Source organism: Oncorhynchus keta, chromosome 34, assembly GCF_023373465.1.
Source record: "Oncorhynchus keta strain PuntledgeMale-10-30-2019 chromosome 34, Oket_V2, whole genome shotgun sequence".
NCBI classification, from domain to species: Eukaryota; Metazoa; Chordata; class Actinopteri; order Salmoniformes; family Salmonidae; genus Oncorhynchus; species Oncorhynchus keta.
Genome location: NC_068454.1, coordinates 75,988,261 through 76,014,390, shown reverse-complemented (window position 1 = coordinate 76,014,390; position 26,130 = coordinate 75,988,261). Strand labels below are relative to the sequence as shown.

At 51.9% G+C, this 26,130-nt stretch overlaps 1 protein-coding gene across 4 annotated transcripts; it reads right to left on the bottom strand.

The window, feature by feature from the left end:
* Positions 1–1,231: 1,231 nt before the first annotated feature.
* LOC118371239 (rap1 GTPase-activating protein 2) lies at positions 1,232–9,445 on the bottom strand. Of its 4 annotated transcripts, none has more exons than XM_052494916.1 (19): positions 8,768–9,445; positions 8,584–8,616; positions 8,324–8,417; positions 7,786–7,821; positions 7,625–7,672; positions 7,146–7,343; positions 6,926–7,023; positions 6,750–6,828; positions 6,581–6,634; positions 6,299–6,382; positions 6,101–6,201; positions 5,812–5,941; positions 5,525–5,710; positions 5,364–5,435; positions 5,193–5,279; positions 2,770–2,925; positions 2,594–2,680; positions 2,459–2,484; positions 1,232–2,386 (listed from the first exon to the last, which is right to left on the bottom strand). In XM_052494916.1, the coding sequence occupies exons 1-19, from the start codon at positions 8,836–8,838 to the stop codon at positions 2,287–2,289; spliced, it is 1,740 nt and encodes a 579-aa protein (XP_052350876.1). In that variant the 5' UTR covers positions 8,839–9,445; the 3' UTR covers positions 1,232–2,286. The 4 variants fall into 4 exon arrangements, 3 of the variants coding, with proteins under 3 accessions (XP_052350876.1, XP_052350878.1, XP_052350877.1); XM_052494918.1 differs by having other exon boundaries at positions 7,146–7,337; XM_052494917.1 differs by having other exon boundaries at positions 8,324–8,414.
* Positions 9,446–26,130: the final 16,685 nt, after the last annotated feature.

Genomic DNA, 26,130 nt, shown 5'->3' with positions numbered 1-26,130 from the left:
GTGATAACCAACAAGTAATCTAACTAACAATTCCAAAACTACTGTCTTATACACAGTGTAAGGGGATAAGGAACATGTACATAAGGATATATGAATGAGTGATGGTACAGAGCAGCATACAGTAGATGGTATCGAGTACAGTATATACATATGAGATGAGTGTGTAGACAAAGTAAACAAAGTGGCATAGTTAAAGTGGCTAGTGATACATGTGTTACATAAGGATGCAGTCGATGATGTAGAGTACAGTATATACATATGCATATGAGATGAATAATGTAGGGTAAGTAACATTATATAAGGTAGCATTGTTTAAAGTGGCTAGTGATATATTTACATAATTCCCATCAATTCCCATTATTAAAATGGCTGGAGTTGGGTCAGTGTCAATGACAGTGTGTTGGCAGCAGCCACTCAATGTTAGTGGTGGCTGTTTAACAGTCTGATGGCCTTGAGATAGAAGCTGTTTTTCAGTCTCTCGGTCCCAGCTTTGATGCACCTGTACTGACCTCGCCTTCTGGATGATAGCGGGGTGAACAGGCAGTGGTTCGGGTGGTTGATGTCCTTGATGATCTTTATGGCCTTCCTGTAACAACGGGTGGTGTAGGTGTCCTGGAGGGCAGGTAGTTTGCCCCCGGTGATGCGTTGTGCAGTCCTCACTACCCTCTGGAGAGCCTTACGGTTGAGGGCGGAGCAGTTGCCGTACCAGGCGGTGATACAGCCCGCCAGGATGCTCTCGATTGTGCATCTGTAGAAGTTTGTGAGTGCTTTTGGTGACAAGCCGAATTTCTTCAGCCTCCTGAGGTTGAATAGGCGCTGCTGCGCCTTCTTCACGACGCTGTCAGTGTGAGTGGACCAATTCAGTTTGTCTGTGATGTGTATGCCGAGGAACTTAAAACTAGCTACCCTCTCCACTACTGTTCCATCGATGTGGATAGGGGGTGTTCCCTCTGCTGTTTCCTGAAGTCCACAATCATCTCCTTAGTTTTGTTGACGTTGAGTGTGAGGTTATTTTCCTGACACCACACTCCGAGGGCCCTCACCTCCTCCCTGTAGGCCGTCTCGTCGTTGTTGGTAATCAAGCCTACCACTGTTGTGTCGTCCGCAAACTTGATGATTGAGTTGGAGCGTGCGTGGCCACGCAGTCGTGGGTGAACAGGGAGTACAGGAGAGGGCTCAGAACGCACCCTTGTGGGGCCCCGTGTTGAGGATCAGCGGGGAGGAGATGTTGTTGCCTACCCTCACCACCTGGGGGCGGCCCGTCAGGAAGTCCAGTACCCAGTTGCACAGGGCGGGGTCGAGACCCAGGGTCTCGAGCTTGATGACGAGCTTGGAGGGTACTATGGTGTTGAATGCCGAGCTGTAGTCGATGAACAGCATTCTCACATAGGTATTCCTCTTGTCCAGGTGGGTTAGGGCAGTGTGCAGTGTGGTTGAGATTGCATCGTCTGTGGACCTATTTGGGCGGTAAGCAAATTGGAGTGGGTCTAGGGTGTCAGGTAGGGTGGAGGTGATATGGTCCTTGACTAGTCTCTCAAAGCACTTCATGATGACGGAAGTGAGTGCTACGGGGCGGTAGTCGTTTAGCTCAGTTACCTTAGCTTTCTTGGGAACAGGAACAATGGTGGCCCTCTTGAAGCATGTGGGAACAGCAGACTGGTATAGGGATTGATTGAATATGTCCGTAAACACACCGGCCAGCTGGTCTGCGCATGCTCTGAGGGCGCGGCTGGGGATGCCGTCTGGGCCTGCAGCCTTGCGAGGGTTAACACGTTTAAATGTCTTACTCAGGATCGAGGGAAAGATGAACAGAGTAAAGTACAGAGAGATCCTTGATGAAAACCTGCTCCAGAGTGCTCAGGACCTCAGACTGGGGTGAAGGTTCACCTTCTAACAGGACAATGACCCTTAGCACACAGCCAAGACAAAGCAGTAGTGGCTTCAGGACAAGTCTCTGAATGTCCTTGAGTTGCCAGCCTGAGCCCGGACTTGAACCCGATCGAACATCTCTGCAGAGACCTGAAAATAAAAGCTGTAATGGCTGTCAAAGGTGCTTCAACAAAGTACGGAATTTGCAAAAATATCTAAAAACCTGTTTTGACTTTGTCATTATGGGGTACTGTGTGTAGATTGATGAGGGGGAAATACTGTTTCATCCATCTTAGAATAAGGCTGTAACGTAACAAAACATGGAAAAAGTCAAGGGGTCTGAATACTTTCCCAATGCACTGTACATACAAAGTATCCACTCGGTTATTACTCAAATATACACATAATTCTGTCTGCCTACGTATTCTCCTGGGGACTGGAGTGGTCTTTGACCTCTGTGGAGCCCAGGTTGTCTGTGGGCGGAAAGCTGGTTTCAGGGGACTTGTAGGTCAACTCTCTGAAAGAAAAAAAACATCTGTCTGTCTGTCCATCCATCTGTCTGATTTGTCCGTTCTCTGTAGTGTCTTACCTCTCTCCATCCCTCTCTGTAGCAGCCTGGAGAGGGAGACAAAAACCAACAGGGGTGGTCAGTATTTCCCAAAAACACATTGATTAGATATTCACTGATAAAAGAGAAAGTGCTTCCATCTTCAGTATGGGTTACCTTGGACTTCTGTGGGAGTGGCACCCCACCCATCTTTCTAGGCCCCCCAAGAGTGTCAAAAGAATTACTGCGTACCCTAATGGCTCTCTGCAACAAAGACAGGAAATATGGATGCCAAGTCGAAAACCCACCCTTTCCCCACACTGTAGTGAAAAGTCAAGGATTTCTGACCTCACCTTAAAGTTTTCGATGAACCCTCCACTCCCCTCAGTTACACCCCTCATCCCCTCAGAAGTCGAGAGGGTGGACACAGGCGAATCTCCCATCATGCACTGGGAGCGGGTGGACAGTTCCGCCTGCAGACCCTCCAGGAGGGATGAACGAGTGCGCAGCTTGAAAAGATAGGATGAGAGGAGAGAGGGAGGCAGAGACGGAGGAGAGAAGGAGGCAGCATAGAGGAGAGAGGGAGGCAGAGACGGAGGAGAGAAGGAGGCAGCATAGAGGAGAGAGGGAGGCAGAGACAGAGGAGAGAAGGAGGCAGCATAGAGGAGAGAGGGAGGCAGAGACAGAGGAGAGAAGGAGGCAGCATAGAGGAGAGAGGGAGGCAGAGACGGAGGAGAGAAGGAGGCAGCATAGAGGAGAGAGGGAGGCAGAGACGGAGGAGAGAAGGAGGCAGCATAGAGGAGAGAGGGAGGCAGAGACGGAGGAGAGAAGGAGGCAGCATAGAGGAGAGAGGGAGGCAGAGACGGGGGAGAGAAGGAGGCAGCATAGAGGAGAGAGGGAGGCAGAGACGGAGGAGAGAAGGAGGCAGCATAGAGGAGAGAGGGAGGCAGAGACGGAGGAGAGAAGGAGGCAGCATAGAGGAGAGAGGGAGGCAGAGACGGGGGAGAGAAGGAGGCAGCATAGAGGAGAGAGGGAGGCAGAGACGGAGGAGAGAAGGAGGCAGCATAGAGGAGAGAGGGAGGCAGAGACGGAGGAGAGAAGGAGGCAGCATAGAGGAGAGAGGGAGGCAGAGACGGGGGAGAGAAGGAGGCAGCATAGAGGAGAGAGGGAGGCAGAGACGGAGGAGAGAAGGAGGCAGCATAGAGGAGAGAGGGAGGCAGAGACGGGGGAGAGAAGGAGGCAGCATAGAGGAGAGAGGGAGGCAGAGACGGGGGAGAGAAGGAGGCAGCATAGAGGAGAGAGGGAGGCAGAGACGGAGGAGAGAAGGAGGCAGCATAGAGGAGAGAGGGAGGCAGAGACGGAGGAGAGAAGGAGGCAGCATAGAGGAGAGAGGGAGGCAGAGACGGGGGAGAGAAGGAGGCAGCATAGAGGAGAGAGGGAGGCAGAGACGGAGGAGAGAAGGAGGCAGCATAGAGGAGAGAGGGAGGCAGAGACAGGGGAGAGAAGGAGGCAGCATAGAGGAGAGAGGGAGGCAGAGACGGAGGAGAGAAGGAGGCAGCATAGAGGAGAGAGGGAGGCAGAGACGGAGGCAGCATAGAGGAGAGAGGGAGGCAGAGACAGAGGAGAGAAGGAGGCAGCATAGAGGAGAGAGGGAGGCAGAGACGGGGGAGAGAAGGAGGCAGCATAGAGAAGAGAGGGAGGCAGAGACGGAGGAGAGAAGGAGGCAGCATAGAGGAGAGAGGGAGGCAGAGACGGAGGAGAGAAGGAGGCAGCATAGAGGAGAGAGGGAGGCAGAGACGGAGGAGAGAAGGAGGCAGCATAGAGGAGAGAGGGAGGCAGAGACGGGGGAGAGAAGGAGGCAGCATAGAGGAGAGAGGGAGGCAGAGACGGGGAGAGAAGGAGGCAGCATAGAGGAGAGAGGGAGGCAGAGACGGGGGAGAGAAGGAGGCAGCATAGAGGAGAGAGGGAGGCAGAGACGGAGGAGAGAAGGAGGCAGCATAGAGGAGAGAGGGAGGCAGAGACGGAGGAGAGAAGGAGGCAGCATAGAGGAGAGAGGGAGGCAGAGACGGAGGAGAGAAGGAGGCAGCATAGAGGAGAGAGGGAGGCAGAGACGGAGGAGAGAAGGAGGCAGCATAGAGGAGAGAGGGAGGCAGAGACAGAGGAGAGAAGGAGGCAGCATAGAGGAGAGAGGGAGGCAGAGACGGAGGAGAGAAGGAGGCAGCATAGAGGAGAGAGGGAGGCAGAGACGGAGGAGAGAAGGAGAAAGCATAGAGGAGAGAGGGAGGCAGAGACGGAGGAGAGAAGGAGGCAGCATAGAGGAGAGAGGGAGGCAGAGACGGAGGAGAGAAGGAGGCAGCATAGAGGAGAGAGGGAGGCAGAGACGGAGGAGAGAAGGAGGCAGCATAGAGGAGAGAGGGAGGCAGAGACAGAGGAGAGAAGGAGGCAGCATAGAGGAGAGAGGGAGGCAGAGACGGAGGAGAGAAGGAGGCAGCATAGAGGAGAGAGGGAGGCAGAGACGGAGGAGAGAAGGAGGCAGCATAGAGGAGAGAGGGAGGCAGAGACGGAGGAGAGAAGGAGGCAGCATAGAGGAGTTAAGTAAGAAATGGGGATCAGAAGAGAGGAATTAGAGAAGAGGAAATACTTGTTTCTTAGGTTTCTGTTCCACTTAAAAAGATACCAGATTTGCATCTAGGAAGTCTTTGCCCGTGTGAATGTAATGCCTCAAGCATTACTGTATACATTTATAATGGTGTTAGTGTTGTTCTTCTGTGGTTACCTCCAGTCTACTGAACCTCTCAGCCTTATAACAGGAGATCTCTGCATTGATAAGCTTGGTCAGAAGGAACTCTCTCAACAGGGAGCTCTGGAAGATAGGCCAATAGAGACACACTGAGAATGCATCAGGGCCTTTACCATGTCACCAAGTTCAGATGTGAATTCTGCTCACCTCTGTGAATATGGGAGGATCAGGGAGGGAGGGACCAAAGGGAGGTACATCCTCTCTGGCTGTGACTGACACCTGCAAACAGACCACTTCCCGGTTTGAAAAAGCCTTTCCATTCAGTGATAAACGATCAATGTGTCTCTCATTTTGTTTTATCTTCTTACCTGGAACACCCCTCCTCCTCCTGCCTCCTCCCCCTCCCCCTCGTCCCCCACTCTCTTCCTCACCCTCCTGACCACTAGGAAACAGTGCAGGAAGTGTGAGCCGATGACATCAGACAGAAAAGGGGTGTGGCCCTCCTGGTAAACAACAGCAACGATGTCGTTGCCTATGTGTCTCTTCCTCTGTAGCTGTAAGGAGTAATGAACAGAGGGTAAGAGGGAGTCACTGGAGGGGGGTTGAAGTGATTGACTGTGGGTGAGGATGATTAGGTGTCATTATTCAGGCTAACCTGTTGTGCATCGCCCTCTGTGAAGGGCAATTTGGTGGACACATGGAACATGATCTCTCTGCCGTGGAAGGAAGTGAAGACCGCATCATTTCCTGTCTGGCCGTGATACACATCCAAACCTCCTCGGAACCTGGAAGAGAGGGAGGGAGAGAAAGAGGGAAGAGGCAGTCGGGGAGAGGGAGTGACAGTAAGCTGCTGGTATCTTCTTATTCATCTCTTCCTGTTACAATGTCATATTTCTGTAATTTCTCCATAAGGCCATGTCACCATGTAGGTTACTGTACATTACCCAGTGAACCCTTGAAGTGCGACTGTAGCTCCCAAAATAGAGAGGAATTCTTGAAACTCTTCACTTTCCTCATTGTTACAGAGTATGTCCTCCTCTGTCAACTGTAAAAGATAGAGAGAAAATATGAGAGGTAATGTACAGTAGACAAGTGCTACTATTTAATGCTTCCAAGCTTCTTCCTGCATTCCAGTTATTTACCTGTCCCTCTCTCTGATACAAGACACCAAACTTGAAATTCGGAGACACTCTGTGTTCATCAAATGCTGTTATAAGATCTGGTGCCTGAAAGACAGAGAGGGGAGGAGAGAGAGAAAGAAAGAAGCAAAGAGAGGGAGAGAGAGATAGAGAGATAAAGGGGAAGGAGAGAGCACACATTTTTTGTCAAAATGGTCTCAGGGTTTAGAGGTCATTTGAAGAGTACATTCTGTGTAACATGAAAGCCTAAAGCATTTGGGACTGTGTACAGTGAAAAAGAAGTACCTTGAGGTAACTGACCACATCAAATCTGGACACAGTCACACTGTCACATAGCATCTGAAAAGGACATGGTCAGTTTGGGTTTTTTCAATGATGGTAAATGTTTTCAGTAAAAGCACAGTAAAGGTTCATCTAAAATACACACGTCTGTTGGAGAGACTAGTAATGGTACCTTGGCCAGCTCCACAGCAGACGGGATGTTTGGGAACAGAGACACAGAGAAAACCCCATGCATAGAGCATTCCCTCATCCTGGAAAGAAAAGACAGACGTAATAACTGTTGCTCATGGAATTCACCAGGGTGTTTCATTACATGAATTGAATAAATTATATTCTTTCTGATATAACCTCAGGATTACTCTCAGCCTCTTCTCTTCTTCCTCCAAACAGATAGAGAGAAGGAGGGGTCCCAGGGAGGGGTCCACTGCTGTGAACGAGTGATGATACTGACATAGGAGAGAAAGTCACACAGCTACTATGTATGTATTTCATCATCTTGGATCATAGTCCATCTCTACCATCAAATGGAACAGAATAAGAGTAGTCCTATGGGCGCTACTCTACTAACTCGTGAGCGGAAGAACTGCTGGTAGTATGTGGCCTCGCTGTCTCTCTCCATGATGTCATAGGTCTCTGGGTCTAGTCCATAATGAGAGGATGTCGGACTGGTCTCAGCAAACTTCTGTAGCGGGGGGTCTATCCAGTAACCACCCAGCTTTGGAGGCAGGATCAGAGGAAGGTCACGACCTATCTTCAAAAGCTGAGACTTTCAAAAGGGTGAGATGATAATTAAACGTCTGGTGTATCCAATTAAATGTAGATCTAGCAGTATCCGTGGGATGATGTTTGAACTGACATGCTCATGGTTGCATCAGCAAACCTAATAATGAGTTGTATGTATGCTGGTATGAGTGTTATAACTATTGTGATGTCAGTGTTTTAGGGAACAAAAACATCTGTATCATTGAGAATATTGAAAGGTCAATGTCAACACACACACACGTGTGCACACAAATCTTGACATTATATTTTAGGAGAAAGACTCACCCTCAAAGGCAGAGGGAATTCACAGCGCTGTTCATCTAGCCTGCTGCTCTGATGAAGGAGAGTGAAGGTAACAGTGACTGACTGATTGACTAACTGGGGAGAGAACTGATGTACACACAGAGACTACACAAAACAGAGAGGGAATGGTGCTGTACACTCACCTGCAACTTCTCAATGATCTCAAACAGCTCTGTCACCTTACATGGAAAACACAGACAGACAGACAGAGTCAGACAGACAGACCAACATACAGTCAGACAGACAGACCAACATACAGTCAGACAGACAGACAGACCAACATACAGAGTCAGACAGACAGACCAACATACAGAGTCAGACAGACAGACCAACATACAGTCAGACAGACAGACCAACATACAGAGTCAGACAGACAGACAGACAGACAGACAGACAGACAGACAGACAGACAGACAGACAGACAGACAGACAGACAGACAGACAGACAGACAGACAGACAGACAGACAGACAGACAGACAGACAGACAGACAGACAGACAGACAGACAGACAGACAGACAGACAGACAGGAGGTTCAGCGAGAAACAGGAACAGAAAGAGAAACAACATTAGACAAACACAGATGCAGGGAAATGCAAGGAGACTAAATTAGTGACGATGTGATCAACAAATGCAAAAAGGATATGATGAAAGACACATTATCACAATGAAGTCCTTTTACCTTCTGGTTGCTGCCAGCAGAAAGGAACGGTTTGGTCTCGCTGGTAGGGGAGTCCAAAATATCCAGAATGCTGTGTTCTAAAGGCTCTGGTCTGCTGCAACAGGTGGAATGACAGAGCAAAGCAATTGCAACCCATCACTTTTCCTATTCGTCAACTGCAAGTGTATCAAGCTTTAAATCCAGTGTAAAATGACAAGCGAGAAATAAACTACATCTAATGTGGATAAAGGTAAATAAAGGTATTTTTAATTTTTTCTCACCTCGTCTCATTTTCACATATGAACTTGTCCACACTGTGAATAGGGAAAGTGGTAACTCCTTAGACAATGTGCCGCATGACATTAAGAACTATTTCTATTATCAACTATTTGAAGATTTTATTCAGATTCTGACACTAGATCCAAAGCATTTTAATTTGTTCTCAATACTGTGACTGTTACTCACCCTCCATATGCCCCAAAAGTGAAACTTCTCTTTCTGGAGAAGTACTTCTCATTTCTGCTGTCTCTCTCCATCGTTCGGTGTGGGTGTTAGTGCTTGTGAGTGCCAGTGTGCGAACTATAGTCAATCAGTACTGCCTAGGAATGAATTAAATTACTCCCCTCCCTCTCTCTCTCTCTCTCTCTCTCTCTCTTTCTCTCCTCTCTGCCCCCTGCCTCTCACTCATTTAATCTCTCTACTTCCTTCCCTATATCCTGCTGTCAGCCAGACGAGCAATATTAACCCCATCTTGGCCGCAGGGACACGCACTGATGGATAACAAACCCCCATGACCCTGCCCTGACATGCAGTACATGTATGGACACAGAGACAGAGGGGTCGCTGGGTATCGATCACCATGCTCTAAGAAACACAGATAGTGGTCTCACTGACTTGGCGTGTGTAAAGATAGGAATGGTAAATAAATAAATAAACGCATGAGCGATTGCCTCTTTAGACCTGTTACCCTTTGAGTCTGTAGAACCATCAATTATTGACAGCACATACTGAGAGAGGTGCAAGGCAGCGGGAGAGGAGAGGAGAGAGGAGGGGAATGGGGAGGGGTGGTAGTGGAGGGGGAGGGGAGAGGAGAGAGGAGGGGAATGGGGAGGGGTGGTAGTGGAGGGGGAGGGGAGAGGAGAGAGGAGGGGAATGGGGAGGGGTGGGAGTGGAGGGGAGAGGAGAGGAGAGAGGAGGGGAATGGGGAGGGGTGGTAGGGGAGGGGAGAGGAGAGGAGAGAGGAGGGGAATGGGGAGGGGTGGTAGTGGAGGGGGAGAGGAGAGGAGAGAGGAGGGGAATGGGGAGGGTTGGTAGTGGAGGGGAGAGGAGAGGAGAGAGGAGGGGAATGGGGAGGGGTGGTAGTGGAGGGGGGGGAGGGGAGACGAGAGAGGAGGGGAATGGGGAGGGGTGGTAGTGGAGGGGGAGGGAGAGGAGAGAGGAGGGGAATGGGGAGGGGTGGTAGTGGAGGGGAGGGAGAGGAGAGAGGAGGGGAATGGGGATGGTTGGTAGTGGAGGGGAGGGGAGAGGAGAGAGGAGAGGAATGGGGAGGGGTGGTAGTGGAGGGGGAGAGGAGAGGAGAGAGGAGGGGAATGGGGAGGGGTGGTAGTGGAGGGGGAGAGGAGAGGAGAGAGGAGGGTAATGGGGAGGGGTGGTAGTGGAGGGGAGAGGAGAGAGGAGGGAATGGGGAGGGGTGGTAGTGGAGGGGAGGGGAGAGGAGAGAGGAGGGGAATGGGGAGGGGTGGTAGTGGAGGGGGGAGGGAGAGGAGAGAGGAGGGGAATGGGGATGGGTGGTAGTGGAGGGGAGAGGAGAGAGGAGGGGAATGGGGAGGGGTGGTAGTGGAGGGGAGAGGAGAGAGGAGGGAATGGGGAGGGGTGGTAGTGGAGGGGAGGGAGAGGAGAGAGGAGGGGAATGGGGAGGGGTGGTAGTGGAGGTGGAGGGGAGAGGAGAGAGGAGGGGAATGGGGAGGGGTGGTAGTGGAGGGGAGGGGAGAGGAGAGAGGAGGGGAATGGGGATGGGTGGTAGTGGAGGGGAGGGAGAGGAGAGAGGAGAGGAATGGGGAGGGGTGGTAGTGGAGGGGAGAGGAGAGGAGAGAGGAGGGGAATGGGGAGGGGTGGTAGTGGAGGGGGAGGGGAGAGGAGAGAGGAGGGGAATGGGGAGGGGTGGTAGTGGAGGGGAGGGGAGGGAGAGAGGAGGGGAATGGGGAGGGGTGGTAGTGGAGGGGGAGAGGAGAGGAGAGAGGAGGGGAATGGGGAGGGGTGGTAGTGGAGGGGGAGAGGAGAGGAGAGAGGAGGGGAATGGGGAGGGGTGGTAGTGGAGGGGGAGAGGAGAGGAGAGAGGAGGGGAATGGGGAGGGGTGGTAGTGGAGGGGGGGGAGAGGAGAGAGGAGGGGAATGGGGAGGGGTGGTAGTGGAGGGGGAGGGGAGAGGAGAGAGGAGGGGAATGGGGAGGGGTGGTAGTGGAGGGGAGAGGAGAGGAGAGAGGAGGGGAATGGGGAGGGGTGGTAGTGGAGGGGGGAGGGGAGAGAGGAGGGAATGGGGAGGGGTGGTAGTGGAGGGGAGGGGAGAGGAGAGAGGAGGGGAATGGGGAGGGGTGGTAGTGGAGGGGAGGGGAGAGGAGAGAGGAGGGAATGGGGATGGGTGGTAGTGGAGGGGAGCGGAGAGGAGAGGAATGGGGAGGGGTGGTAGTGGAGGGGGAGAGGAGAGGAGAGTGGAGGGGAATGGGGAGGGGTGGTAGTGGAGGGGAGAGGAGAGGAGAGAGGAGGGGAATGGGGAGGGGTGGTAGTGGAGGGGGAGAGGAGAGAGGAGGGGAATGGGGAGGGGTGGTAGTGGAGGGGAGGGGAGAGGAGAGAGGAGGGGAATGGGGAGGGGTGGTAGTGGAGGTGGAGGGAGAGGAGAGAGGAGGGGAATGGGGAGGGGTGGTAGTGGAGGGGAGGAGAGGAGAGAGGAGGGGAATGGGGATGGGTGGTAGTGGAGGGGGAGGGAGAGGAGAGGAGAGAGGAGGGGAATGGGGAGGGGTGGTAGTGGAGGAGAGAGGAGAGAGGGAGGGGAATGGGGAGGGGTGGTAGTGGAGGGGAGAGGAGAGAGGAGGGGAATGGGGAGGGGTGGTAGTGGAGGGGAGGGGAGAGGAGAGAGGAGGGAATGGGGATGGTTGGTAGTGGAGGGGAGGGGAGAGGAGAGAGGAGAGGAATGGGGAGGGGGTGGTAGTGGAGGGGAGGAGGAGGAGAGAGGAGGGGAATGGGGAGGGGTGGTAGTGGAGGGGAGAGAGAGAGGAGAGAGGAGGGTAATGGGGAGGGGTGGTAGTGGAGGGGGAGAGGAGAGAGGAGGGGAATGGGGAGGGGTGGTAGTGGAGGGGAGGGGAGAGGAGAGAGGAGGGGAATGGGGAGGGGTGGTAGTGGAGGGGAGGGGAGAGGAGGGGAATGGGGATGGGTGGTAGTGGAGGGGGAGAGGAGAGAGGAGGGAATGGGGAGGGGTGGTAGTGGAGGGGAGAGGAGAGAGGAGGGGAATGGGGAGGGGTGGTAGTGGAGGGGGGGGAGAGGAGAGAGGAGGGGAATGGGGAGGGGTGGTAGTGGAGGTGGAGGGGAGAGGAGAGAGGAGGGAATGGGGAGGGGTGGTAGTGGAGGGGAGGGAGAGGAGAGAGGAGGGGAATGGGGATGGGTGGTAGTGGAGGGGGAGGGGAGAGGAGAGAGGAGAGGAATGGGGAGGGGTGGTAGTGGAGGGGAGAGGAGAGGAGAGAGGAGGGGAATGGGGAGGGGTGGTAGTGGAGGGGAGGGAGAGGAGAGAGGAGGGGAATGGGGAGGGGTGGTAGTGGAGGGGAGGGAGAGGAGAGAGGAGGGGAATGGGGAGGGGTGGTAGTGGAGGGGAGAGGAGAGGAGAGAGGAGGGGAATGGGGAGGGGTGATAGTGGAGGGGAGAGGAGAGGAGGGAGGAGGGGAATGGGGAGGGGTGGTAGTGGAGGGGGAGAGGAGAGGAGAGAGGAGGGGAATGGGGAGGGGTGGTAGTGGAGGGGAGGGGAGAGGAGAGAGGAGGGGGAATGGGGAGGGGTGGTAGTGGAGGGGAGGGGAGAGGAGAGAGGAGGGGAATGGGGAGGGGTGGTAGTTGAGGGGGAGGAGAGGAGGAGAGAGGAGGGAATGGGGAGGGGTGGTAGTGGAGGGGAGGGAGAGAGGAGGGGAATGGGGAGGGGTGGTAGTGGAGGGGAGGGAGGAGAGAGGAGGGGAATGGGGAGGGGTGGTAGTGGAGGGGAGGAGAGGAGAGAGGAGGGAATGGGGATGGGTGGTAGTGGAGGGGGAGCGGAGAGGAGAGGAATGGGGAGGGCTGGTAGTGGAGGGGAGAGGAGAGGAGAGTGGAGGGGAATGGGGAGGGGTGGTAGTGGAGGGGAGAGGAGAGGAGAGAGAGGGGAATGGGGAGGGGTGGTAGTGGAGGGGAGAGGAGAGAGGAGGGGAATGGGGAGGGGTGGTAGTGGAGGGGAGGGGAGAGGAGAGAGGAGGGGAATGGGGAGGGGTGGTAGTGGAGGTGGAGGGGAGAGGAGAGAGGAGGGGAATGGGGAGGGGTGGTAGTGGAGGGGAGGGGAGAGGAGAGAGGAGGGGAATGGGGATGGGTGGTACTGGAGGGGAGGGGAGAGGAGAGGAGAGAGGAGGGAATGGGGAGGGGTGGTAGTGGAGGGGAGAGGAGAGAGGAGGGGAATGGGGAGGGGTGGTAGTGGAGGGGAGAGGAGAGAGGAGGGGAATGGGGAGGGGTGGTAGTGGAGGGGAGGGGAGGGAGAGGAGAGAGGAGGGGAATGGGGAGGGGTGGTAGTGGAGGGGGAGAGGAGAGGAGAGAGGAGGGAATGGGGAGGGGTGGTAGTGGAGGTGGAGGGGAGAGGAGAGAGGAGGGGAATGGGGAGGGGTGGTAGTGGAGGGGAGGGGAGAGGAGAGAGGAGGGGAATGGGGATGGGTGGTAGTGGAGGGGAGGGAGAGGAGAGAGGAGGGGAATGGGGAGGGGTGGTAGTGGAGGGGGAGAGGAGAGGGAGAGGAGGAGGGAATGGGGAGGGGTGGTAGTGGAGGGGAGAGAGGAGAGGAGAGAGGAGGGAATGGGGAGGGGTGGTAGTGGAGGGGAGGGGGGGGGAGAGGAGAGAGGAGGGGAATGGGGAGGGGTGGTAGTGGAGGGGGAGAGGAGAGAGGAGGGGAATGGGGAGGGGTGGTAGTGGAGGGGAGGGGAGAGGAGAGAGGAGGGGAATGGGGATGGGTGGTAAGTGGAGGGGAGAGGAGAGGAGAGAGGAGGGGAATGGGGAGGGGTGGTAGTGGAGGGGAGGGGAGAGGAGAGAGGAGGGGAATGGGGAGGGGGTAGTGGAGGGGAGGGGAGAGGAGAGGAGAGAGGAGGGGAATGGGGAGGGGTGGTAGTGGAGGGAAGGGGAGAGGAGAGAGGAGGGAATGGGGAGGGGTGGTAGTGGAGGGAGGGGAGGAGGAGGAGGGAATGGGGAGGGGTGGTAGTGGAGGGGAGGGGAGAGGAGAGAGGAGGGGAATGGGGATGGGTGGTAAGTGGAGGGGAGAGGAGAGGAGAGAGGAGGGAATGGGGAGGGGTGGTAGTGGAGGGGAGGGGAGAGGAGAGAGGAGAGGAATGGGGAGGGGTGGTAGTGGAGGGGGAGAGGAGAGGAGGGAGGAGGGAATGGGGAGGGGTGGTAGTGGAGGGGGAGAGGAGAGGAGAGAGGAGGGGAATGGGGAGGGTGGTAGTGGAGGGGAGGGGAGAGGAGAGAGGAGGGGAATGGGGAGGGGTGGTAGTGGAGGGGAGGGGAGAGGAGAGAGGAGGGGAATGGGGAGGGGTGGTAGTTGAGGGGGAGAGGAGAGGAGAGGAGAGAGGAGGGAATGGGGAGGGGTGGTAGTGGAGGGGAGGGGAGAGAGGAGGGGAATGGGGAGGGGTGGTAGTGGAGGGGAGGGGAGGGAGAGAGGAGGGAATGGGGAGGGTGGTAGTGGAGGGGAGGGGAGAGGAGAGAGGAGGGGAATGGGGATGGGTGGTAGTGGAGGGGGAGCGGAGAGGAGAGGAATGGGGAGGGGTGGTAGTGGAGGGGGAGAGGAGAGGAGAGTGGAGGGGAATGGGGAGGGGTGGTAGTGGAGGGGAGAGGAGAGGAGAGAGGAGGGGAATGGGGAGGGGTGGTAGTGGAGGGGGAGAGGAGAGAGGAGGGGAATGGGGAGGGGTGGTAGTGGAGGGGAGGGGAGAGGAGAGAGGAGGGAATGGGGAGGGGTGGTAGTGGAGGTGGAGGGGAGAGGAGAGAGGAGGGAATGGGGAGGGGTGGTAGTGGAGGGGAGGGAGAGAGGAGAGAGGAGGGGAATGGGGATGGGTGGTACTGGAGGGGAGGGGAGGGAGAGGAGAGAGGAGGAGGAATGGGGAGGGGTGGTAGTGGAGGGGAGAGGAGAGAGGAGGGGAATGGGGAGGGGTGGTAGTGGAGGGGAGAGGAGAGAGGAGGGGAATGGGGAGGGGTGGTAGTGGAGGGGAGGGGGGGAGAGGAGAGAGGAGGGAATGGGGAGGGGTGGTAGTGGAGGGGGAGAGAGAGGAGAGAGGAGGGGAATGGGGAGGGGTGGTAGTGGAGGTGGAGGGAGAGGAGAGAGGAGGGGAATGGGGAGGGGTGGTAGTGGAGGGGAGGGGAGAGGAGAGAGGAGGGAATGGGGATGGGTGGTAGTGGAGGGGAGGAGAGGAGAGAGGAGGGAATGGGGAGGGGTGGTAGTGGAGGGGGAGAGGAGAGGGAGAGAGGAGGGGAATGGGGAGGGGTGGTAGTGGAGGGGGAGAGGAGAGGAGAGAGGAGGGGATGGGGAGGGGTGGTAGTGGAGGGGAGGGGAGGGAGAGGAGAGGAGAGGAGGGGAATGGGGAGGGGTGGTAGTGGAGGGGAGGGGAGAGGAGAGAGAGGAGGGGAATGGGGAGGGGTGGTAGTGGAGGGGAGGGGAGAGGAGAGAGGAGGGGAATGGGGATGGGTGGTAAGTGGAGGGGGAGAGGAGAGGAGAGAGGAGGGGAATGGGGAGGGGTGGTAGTGGAGGGGAGGGGAGAGGAGAGAGGAGGGAATGGGGAGGGGTGGTAGTGGAGGGGGGGGAGAGGAGAGGAGAGAGGAGGGAATGGGGAGGGGTGGTAGTGGAGGGAAGGGGAGAGGAGAGGGAGGGGAATGGGGAGGGGTGGTAGTGGAGGGGGGGAGAGGAGAGAGGAGGGGAATGGGGAGGGGTGGTAGTGGAGGGAAGGAGAGGAGAGAGGAGGGGAATGGGGAGGGGGTAGTGGAGGGGAGGGGAGAGGAGAGAGGGGGAATGGGGAGGGGTGGTAGTGGAGGGAGGAGAGGAGAGAGGAGGGGAATGGGGATGGGTGGTAAGTGGAGGGGGAGAGGAGAGGAGAGAGGAGGGGAATGGGGAGGGGTGGTAGTGGAGGGGGAGGGGAGAGGAGAGAGGAGGGGGAATGGGGAGGGGTGGTAGTGGAGGGGAGGGGAGAGGAGAGGAGAGAGGAGGGGAATGGGGAGGGGTGGTAGTGGAGGTGGGGAGGGTGTTGAGGCACACTGCTAAAGGGGGAATATAAAAGAGGAAGGGAGGTTAGAAATACTGTATCTATGAACACAACATTATGCTTCATTTGTGCAATAAGGTTAATTATGTTGTGGCATTGGTAGTATTTAAACAAATCTTTGTTATCAAGGAAGATTTTTCATATCAATCAAAAGACCCTTTTCTGTGTTTGCAAACATTTCCGCAGGGGGGTGATGCCATATTGGGAGTTCCCATAGACGGCCAGCTAAGAAAGCCTCCATTTACATGTTGCTTATGAGTAGATTTATAATAATTATAATAATAATAATAATTAGTTGGGTGCTTACATTTGTCCTATTTCACACATGTACAAGTGTGTGTTATACACATTTGTGAATTGTACATGTGTTCGGTTACTGGCCCAGTGCTCTTAACCGCTCAACTACCTGCCGCCTAATTTCACATTACTTAGGGATTATAATTGGATTTTCGCATTCTAGCTAACAACTGCTACATCCAAAATATGTTTTTTAAAGATCACAAACAAATATAATCTTTGCGACTATTCAAGCAATAATCAAAACATTTTAAGTGTATGAGAAACCAAAAAAGTGTTCGCCCAGCAAAGCATCAATCAAAATTCCCTGAACTGTCATTGGCTATAATCCTAAATTTATTCTGCAGAGGTGCGGAAGTTGTTTGTTAGTAGGGTACGTTGTTTAACCTCTGATGGAAAGTCCCTGATCTAGGGGACTAGTAGCGGTTCTGGACTGGTTCAGAGTGACCAAAATGTTTGTGTACAGAACGTCTATGAACAGTGCAACGTCAATTGCTTTAAATTCAGCAAAACAGCTCTCCACATTCAGATGGCACCGTTCGCAAGGAGCTGAGATGTAGGCTTTGTAATCTTGCACCTCATTTGCATACGAGTGACTTGTCAAATCTTTTGTCCTATCCAGACAAAGGATCTATTCCTCTGGCTGTGAGCATAGGAGCCCCACTTGCTTTTGAGCCGGGCTATAGAGCTGGGCTGAAACTCAATGAAACTCAAGATCCTCAAATGGAGATAACGTTCGCGGTATTTAGTTTTAGCTATGTTGGATGAACAGATTGCTATACTTCTATATGAAAACCCTTCAGTTGGCATGCTGAATGGCAGTCAATAAACATGATATTTTTGTCACGACTTCCACCGAAGTCGGCTCCCCTCCTTGTTCGGGCGGCGTCCGACGTCACCGGCCTTCTAGCCATCTCCGCTCCATTTTTCATTGTTCCGTTTGTTTTGTCTTGTTCCCCGCACACCTGGTTTACATCAAATCAAATCAAATGTATTTATATAGCCCTTCATACATCAGCTGATATCTCAAAGTGCTGTACAGAAACCCAGCCTAAAACCCCAAGCAGCAAGCAATGCAGGTGTAGAAGCACGGTGGATAGGAAAAACTCCCTAGAAAGGCCAAAACCTAGGAAGAAACCTAGAGAGGAACCAGGCTATGTGGGGTGGCCAGTCCTCTTCTGGCTGTGCCGGGTGGAGATTATAACAGAACATGGCCAAGATGTTCAAATGTTCATAAATGACCAGCATGGTCAAATAATAATAATCACAGGCAGAACAGTTGAAACTGGAGCAGCAGCACGGCCAGGTGGACTGGGGACAGGAAGGAGTCATCATGTCAGGTAGTCCTGGGGCATGGTCCTAGGGCTCAGGTCCTCCAAGAGAGAGAAAGAAAGAGAGAAAGAGAGAATTAGAGAGAGCATACTTAAATTCACACAGGACACCGGATAGGACAGGAGAAGTACTACAGATATAACAAACTGACCCTAGCCCCCCAACACATAAACTACTGCAGCATAAATACTAGAGGCTGAGACAGGAGGGGTCAGGAGACACTGTGGCCCCACCCAATGACACCCCCGGACAGGGCCAAACAGGAAGGATATAATCCCACCCACTTTGCCAAAGCACAGCTCCCACACCACTGGAGGGATATCTTCAACCACCAATTTACCATCCTGAGACAAGACCGAGTATAGCCCACAAAGATCTCCGCCACGGCACAACCCAAGGTGGGGCGCCAACATTCCCTAATCAACTGCATATACAGTATATATTCCTCTGTTCTCGCCATGTGTTTGCATGGGATTGTTTTGTTACTTGTTTTGTATTGACGCGCCTAGCTGGTTTTTCCCCAGATACTATGTTTCAACCCGGAGTATGTTTAATTGTTAAATATTTTTGCTTATTTGTGACTTTGTCGCGCTTTGCACTTTTGCCTTTGGCTGGAGGTTTGTTGGACACTGTTGCATCCGTGTGTTGTTGCTTCTGCCGAATAAAGTGTGCGCCTGATCACAACTCTCTGCTCTCCTGCACCTGACTTCAACACCAGTAGATCACAACTCTCTGCTCTCCTGCACCTGACTTCAACACCAGTAGCACACAACTCTCTGCTCTCCTGCACCTGACTTCAACACCAGTAGATCACAACTCTCTGCTCTCCTGCACCTGACTTCAACACCAGTAGCACACAACTCTCTGCTCTCCTGCACCTGACTTTAACACCAGTAGATCACAACTCTCTTCTCTCCTGCACCTGACTTCAACACCAGTAGATCACAACTCTCTGCTCTCCTGCACCTGACTTCAACACCAGTAGATCACAACTCTCTTCTCTCCTGCACCTGACTTCAACACCAGTAGATCACAACTCTCTGCTCTCCTGCACCTGACTTCAACACCAGTAGCACACAACTCTCTGCTCTCCTGCACCTGACTTCAACACCAGTAGCACACAACTCTCTGCTCTCCTGCACCTGACTTCAACACCAGTAGCACACAACTCTCTGCTCTCCTGCACCTGACTTCAACACCAGTAGATCACAACTCTCTGCTCTCCTGCACCTGACTTCAACACCAGTAGATCACAACTCTCTGCTCTCCTGCACCTGACTTCAACACCAGTAGCACACAACTCTCTGCTCTCCTGCACCTGACTTCAACACCAGTAGATCACAACTCTCTGCTCTCCTGCACCTGACTTCAACACCAGTAGCACACAACTCTCTGCTCTCCTGCACCTGACTTCAACACCAGTAGATCACAACTCTCTGCTCTCCTGCACCTGACTTCAACACCAGTAGATCACAACTCTCTGCTCTCCTGCACCTGACTTCAACACCAGTAGCACACAACTCTCTGCTCCCCTGCACCTGACTTCAACACCAGTAGATCACAACTCTCTGCTCTCCTGCACCTGACTTCAACACCAGTAGCACACAACTCTCTGCTCCCCTGCACCTGACTTCAACACCAGTAGATCACAACTCTCTGCTCCCCTGCACCTGACTTCAACACTAGTAGAACATACGTTGACAATTCCCCCAGTTTGACTGATAAATAAAATGTACCAGGAACATATTATACATGTAATTGTATTCATGAACATTGAAGGGAAGAAGTCTGAATTTGCTCAATCTAGTTCTGTTAATCCACCACAAATATAGATTTTTGATGGAGATCAAAGTTCACAACTGGTTCCATAGTGGCAACATTCTTATTGATTTCAAGCAGCTCCTTCCTAGAGATCAAACACAACTCATGGTAACCTTGCAGAATCATCCGTATCAGTGAGCTGTTGTGAAGCTCCTTCTAAGAATCGACCTTACAAAAAAAGTGACATTTTAAAATCACATGTAACAGATAGATTCTGAAGGAGTTGGGGAAGTTTTCCACTTGAACTTCAAACAAGCAAAGTCTAGATACCTGGTGCTGAAAAGGGGGAAGACTGTGGACAAGTTCCGCTTCACCATTCAAACCGGTAAAGAGTCTGGGCAAGATGTTTGACAGCAGCCTGAGGGATAAAGCATCCATCATGACATCCAACCAGGAGCTGGAAGCGTGGTTGGCTACAGTGGACAAGTCAGGTTTACCCGGCAAGATCAAGACCTGGATATATCAACATGGTGTCCTCCCACGGAACCTCTGGCCTCTCCTGGTATACAAGGTCCCGATTTCTATAGTCGAGCTAATGGATGGGATTACCACGAAGTCTGAGCAGCACTGCCCTGTACAGTCAGAAGAACAAACTGAAGCTACCCATCAGCATGAATGAGGAATTAATGGTGACTCGTACAAAGGAGGTGCTGCAATAGAGGGAGTCAAGCAACCCGAAAGTCTCCTAGACAGGTATCTCAGAGGTGAGGACAGGAAGGAAGTGGAGGGCTCAGGATGCAGTAGAGCATGCTGAGTCACGGCTACGGCACAGTGTGCTGGTGGGTAATATGACTCCGGGAAGAGCTGACCTTGGTAGCATTACTGGTGGTGCAGGAGGAAGTGTGAGCAACAGTTGAGGAGGAGGGAGCCAGCAGAATGGTAGGAATGCAGCAACAAGATGGGAGAAAATGGTGGAAAGTACATGGTCCGAGCTAGGGCTGGGCGAAATGGCCAAATTCTCATATCCCGATAAAGGTAATTTCATATAACGATACATATAACGATATAGCACATTTTCTGTAAATTCAATGAATAAATAGTTTATATATAATTACCATAAGTAAAGGCCTATTTCTTATTACATTTTGAATTATACTCAACAAACAAAGGTACTTACTCATATTTTATTATTTCTTATTTTATTTAGAACCTTTGTGCAAATTTTCAATTAAGCATTTAACAAAATGTAAAATATGAATGTATAAAATCTAAAAAGGTAAATAGAAAACACTTCAACTATAGTTGCAAACAAAATAAATATAGGCCTAATAGATTTATTTTTTTGCCTGTTTGTATGTTATTTTGGTATTAATACATGTCACATACCAATTTGCATTTGATACCTTGGGTCGAGTGTTAGGACCAACTCACGAAACCCCCGTTTCTCGACTGTGCAAATTGGGGCCTTGTCTTTGCAGATGTAAGTTGTAATGGCAACTGTTCTCTCCTTCCACCTTCGTGATTTTTGTAATATGGTGTGCCGCGGGGAAAAGCCTCTTGCAACGCCTGAGTCGGGGGATTGTTTTGAACACTCAACTGTACTTTTTTGGGTCTCATCCGTAGACTCTCTTCGTACTGTTTCACATGATTCTTGCGTAGGTGGTAAAAGAGGTTAGTGGTGTTTAAGCCTGTTGTCGGGACCGGACTGCGGCATATTTTGCAGAGGACCAGAATATGCCATGCGACCAAAGTAGCCCCTCTTTTAGGTACGAGTTCTGTGTCTCCGTGCTCGGTGTCACGTTCACTCTCCTCCATGTTTGTTTGTGTTTCACATTTTCCGGGGTCTCCCGCCTGTCTAGCACTGTCAGAGCCTTCCTCTCCAGCGCTGCCGGAGTCTCCCGCCTGTTTAGCGCTGCCAGAGCCTTCCTCCTATCCAGCGCTGTCAGAGTCTCCCGCCTGTTTAGCGCTGCCAGAGCCTTCTTCCTCTCCAGCGCTGCCGGAGTCTCCCGCCTGTTTAGCGCTGCCAGAGCCTTCCTCCTCTCCAGCGCTGTCAGAGTCTCCCGCCTGTTTAGCGCTGCCAGAGCCTTCTTCCTCTCCAGCGCTGCCGGAGTCTCCCGCCTGTTTAGCGCTGCCAGAGCCTTCCTCCTCTCCAGCGCTGTCAGAGTCTCCCGCCTGTTTAGCGCTGCCAGAGCCTTCTTCCTCTCCAGCGCTGCCGGAGTCTCCCGCCTGTTTAGCGCTGCCAGAGCCTTCCTCCTCTCCAGCGCTGTCGGAGTCTCCCGCCTGTTTAGCGCTGCCAGAGCCTTCCTCCTCTCCAGCGCTGTCGGAGTCTCCCGCCTGTTTAGCGCTGCCAGAGCCTTCCTCCTCTCCAGCGCTGTCAGAGTCTCCCGCCTGTTTAGCGCTGCCAGAGCCTTCTTCCTCTCCAGCGCTGCCGGAGTCTCCCGCCTGTTTAGCGCTGCCAGAGCCTTCCTCCTCTACAGCGCTGCTGGAGTCTCCTGCCTGTTCAGCGCTGCCAGAGCTGCCAGTCTGCATGGAGCAGCCAGAGCTGCCAGTCTGCATGGAGCAGCCAGTCTGCATGGACTAGCCAGAGCCACTAGTCAGCCAGGATCCGCCAGTCAGCCAGGATCTTCCAGATCCGCCATTCAGCCAGGATCCGCCATTCAGCCAGGATCCGCCAGTCAGCCAGGATCCGCCAGTCAGCCAGGATCTGCCGGAACCGCCAGCCAGCCAGGATCTGCCAGAGCCAACTACCTGCCTGAGCTTCCTCTCAGTACTGAGCTTCCTCTCAGTCCCAAGCTTCCTCTCAGTCCCGAGCTTCCTCTCAGTCCCGAGCTACCCCTCAGTCCCGAGCTGCCCCTCAGTCCAGTGGGGTCCTTGGTGAGGGTTACTAGGCCAAGGTCGGCGGTGAGGGTCGCCAATCAAAGGACGCGATGCAGGTGGACTAAGACTTTGTTGGAGTGGGGTCCACGTCCCGCGCCGGAGCCGCCACCACGGACAGACGCCCACCCGGACCCTCCCCCATGAGTTTAGGTGTGCGGCCAGGAGTCCGCACCTTTGGGAGGGGGGGGTTCTGTCATGCCCTGGTCTTAGTATTTTGTGTTTTCTTTATTATTTTGGTCAGGCCAGGGTGTGACATGGGTTTATTATGTGGTGTGTTTTGTCTTGGAGTTTTTTGTAGGTATTGGGACTGTGAATTAGTAGGGTTATCCAGAAAAGTCTATGGTTGCCTGAAGTGGTTCTCAATCGTTGTCTCTGATTGGGAACCATATTTAGGCAGCCATATTCTTTGAGTGTTTCGTGGGTGATTGTTCCTGTCTCTGTGTTACTGTGTACCAGTGTAGGCTGTTTCGGTTTTCGTGTTATGTTTCTTGTTTTTGTATTGTTCGTGTTTATTCGTTATTAAACATGTCTGAAAATTACCACGCTGCATTTTGGTCCGATCCTTGCTACACCTCTTCGTCAGAGGAGGAGTTAGAAGAAAACCGTGACTACCAGTTGCTTCTATGATTTCCTAAAAGTTACGTCACTGTTTTAGCAGTGTATTACCAAAGTTCTCTAATGTACAGTACACCGGGACTAAACCTTGCACTGGGTAGGTTATCCTTTGGAACCAGGATTGATCATCACGTGTTGTTAAAGGGAAAGTTCACCCTAATAATAAAATGACATATTGATTTACTTATCCTGTAAGCAGTCTATGGGAAAGGTATGAAAGCAATCCATGATTTGGTTTAGTTTTCCTAGCAGTTTGCACATGAAAAGGTTAGCATTTGTGGCGCAAATCCAATAAAAGCCATGTGCAATGTTCACTCACATTTTTTGGGGGCACAGCAAATTTCAGGTCTGCAGTGCGCAAACTTGAAAAGTCAGTGGAAGGTTAGTGCAACTTCCAGCACAAGTTTTCTGTGAACACAGAGGCTGTACACGCTTTAAGTTACAGTTTTAACAGTGGCCAAGTAGGCTTCTGTGGCTATTTGTAGACCTACTAGAGTGGACTACCATCAAAAACAATGGAGAAAATGCAACCCATAACATTGTTACATAGAAATAGCTATTCTGTCATTAAGCCTACAGCAGCAGCCAATGAGTAGTGTTCAATGTAGGCCTACATTCCATGAGACTTTTATTTATTTTTTATTTTACCTTTATTTTATGAGGCAAGTCAGTTAAGAACAAATTCTTATTTTCAATGACGGCCTAGGAACAGTGGGTTAACTGCCTGTTCAGGGGCAGAACGGCAGATTTGGACCTTGTCAGCTCGGGGATTTGAACTTGCAACCTTTCGGTTACTAGTCCTTTCGGTTACTTATGTTGTGCTGTTTGATGCAAGAAAGCACTTTACAAAATAAAATGCATTATTATTCCCATACCATTATTACAGAGAATCAGACAAATTATGCTACCCTCTGCCTATTGGCTACTTAGCTTATTCAACTCTGTCTCAAAACACAACACTGGCCCTTTAAGACAAAAAAAAGCTCTTTACCTGACTTGCTTTGCAAAGATGCCTAGGAATGTGCACGTTTGTCCTCTTGTAGCAAGCAATCACTCTCCTATTGCTGACTACAAATGATCTAACAGGGATAAAAACTCACTAACTAGAGAAGGATATGAACTAAATGTGCACACGTGGCTACATGTAGCTCTTGTTTTGATCTCATCCACTGAAGAAGGTTAAACCAAGGCCTTATACCTTTTAAAGGGTCAATAAATGATGTTATGATAAACTGTAAGGTTTCCTCTTCAGGAGACCTCTGAGTGTGTGTTAAAACCTGTTTTGCGTGTTGTGACCTTCAGACACTATCAGAAGGATCCAGACTCCTCCTGTCTGGATCCCACTGTGGTTATCTGGTTTTCTGAGAACACAAGGCTGCCACAGACCTGATGAAACCAGCCACCTGTCAGAAGATGCTTACACTTGTTCACATTGTTATGACTCTATACTTGTGATGAAAGGTCAAGTTTCGGTCAAACCCACTTCTGAGTTTTGACTTGCTGATAAGATGGTTTCTGCTGACAGGAGGATGTTAGATTTAGACATTTTGCAGAACTTGGGGAGAACTTGGGGAGAACTATCATATACTGTTATATTGTACTCTGTACCAACTTCTGCCTAAAATTGTATTACTACAGGAGAATTTTAAAACTTAAAGAGTCTGTGTTTCCTTTCCGTTACTAATGTATGTTTGATAATTATATAGACCTGATCATTTGTTGAAGAAATTGACCAACACTGCTCATGACCACTCATGCTATCTGTCACGCCCTGACCTTAGAGATCCTTTTGATTTTTTCCACATAGCTGTTTGCTTCATGGTTTGTTTTTGTAGTGTTTGTTGTTTTGTTTGGTGTCTTTTTTCCAAATAAAGAGAGAATGTACGCTCACCACGCTGCACCTTGGTCCTCTTCTTTTAACGGCCATGACACTATCAACACAGTCCAGTTCAAAGTAAATGGCAGGCACAGATCCATATACAGTTGAAGTCGGAAGTTTACATACACCTTAGCCAAATACATTTAAACTCAGTTTTTCGCAATTCCTGACATTTAACCCTATTTTTGCTATTTTTGTTTCATCAGACCAGAGGACATTTCTCCAAAAAGTACTATATTTGTCCCCATGTGCAGTTGCAAACCGTAGTCTGACATTTTTATGGCGGTTTTGGAGCAGTGGTTTCTTCCTTGCTGAGTGGCCTTTCAGGTTTAGTCAATATAGGACTCATTTTACTGTGGATATAGATACTTTTGTACCTGTTTCCTCCAGCATCTTCACAAGGTTCTTTGCTGTTGTTCTGGGATTGATTTGCACTTTTCGCACCAAAGTACGTTCATCTCTAGGAGACAGAACGCATTTCCTTCCTGGGTGGTATGACGGCTGCGTGGTCCAATGGTGTTTATACTTGCGTACTATTGGTTGTACAGATCTTCCAGTCCCTGCCATTGAAAAACATCCCCACAGCATGATGCTGCCACCACCGTGCTTCATCGTAGGGATGGTGCCAGGTTTCCTCCAGATATGACGCTTGGCATTCAGGCCAAATAGTTCAGTCTTGGTTTCATCAGACCAGAGAACCTTGTTTCTCATGGTCAGAGTCCTTTAGGTGCCTATTGGCAAACTTCAAGTTGGCTGTCATGTGCCTTACTGAGGAGGGGCTTTCATCTGGCCACTCTACCATAAAGGCCTAATTGGTGGAGTGCTGCAGAAATGGTTGTCCTTCTGGAAGGTTCTTCCACCTCCAAAGAGGATCTCTGAGCTCTGTCAGAGTGACCCTTGGGTTCTTAGTCACCTCCATGACCAAGGCCCTTCTCTCCCGATTGCTCAGTTTGATCCGGGCAGCCAGATTGCTCAGTTTGATCTCTGGAACCACCAGAGTCTTGGTGGTTCCAAACTTCTTCCATTTAAGAATGACGGAGGCCATTGTGTTCGTTGGGACTGTAACAATGTGTGCTGAGAGTCGGGAAGCAAGTTCAGGGAGTGAGTGTTTTAATAAATAAACACAACATAATACAAAATAAGAAACATGAACAACACACAGTCATGACACAGAAACAATAATGCCTGGGAAAGGAACCAAAGAGAGTGACATATTTAGGGAAGGTAATCAGGGAAGTGATGGAGTCCAGGTGAGTCTGATGACGCGCAGAAGCGCGTAGCGATGGCGACAGGTGTGCGCCATAATGAGCAGCCTGGTGACCTAGAGGCCGGAGAGGGAGCACACGTGACAGTTCCCCATCCCCAACGCACGGCTCCAGCCACACTGACCTAAATGACGATCCCGGGGATCAGGAGCGGACCGGTCACCTCTGCTGAGGCACGGGAAACCTGTCAGTCTGGCTGAGACGCGGGAGCATAGCGACCTAGAGCGCCGGAGAGATTATACATGAAGGTAACCCCTCCCCGGGAGTTCGGCTTCAGCTGCAAGACGCCAACCA

Coding starts and splice junctions, on each gene's coding strand:
- LOC118371239 (XM_052494916.1), bottom strand. CDS start 8,838: ATGGAGAGAGACAGCAGAAATGAGAAGTACTTCTCCAGAAAGAGAAGT. Junction 8,418..8,583: donor ATATGTGAAAATGAGACGAG/GTGAGAAAAAAT, acceptor CACCTGTTGCAG/CAGACCAGAGCCTTTAGAAC. Junction 5,711..5,811: donor CAGAGGGCGATGCACAACAG/GTTAGCCTGAAT, acceptor TACTCCTTACAG/CTACAGAGGAAGAGACACAT.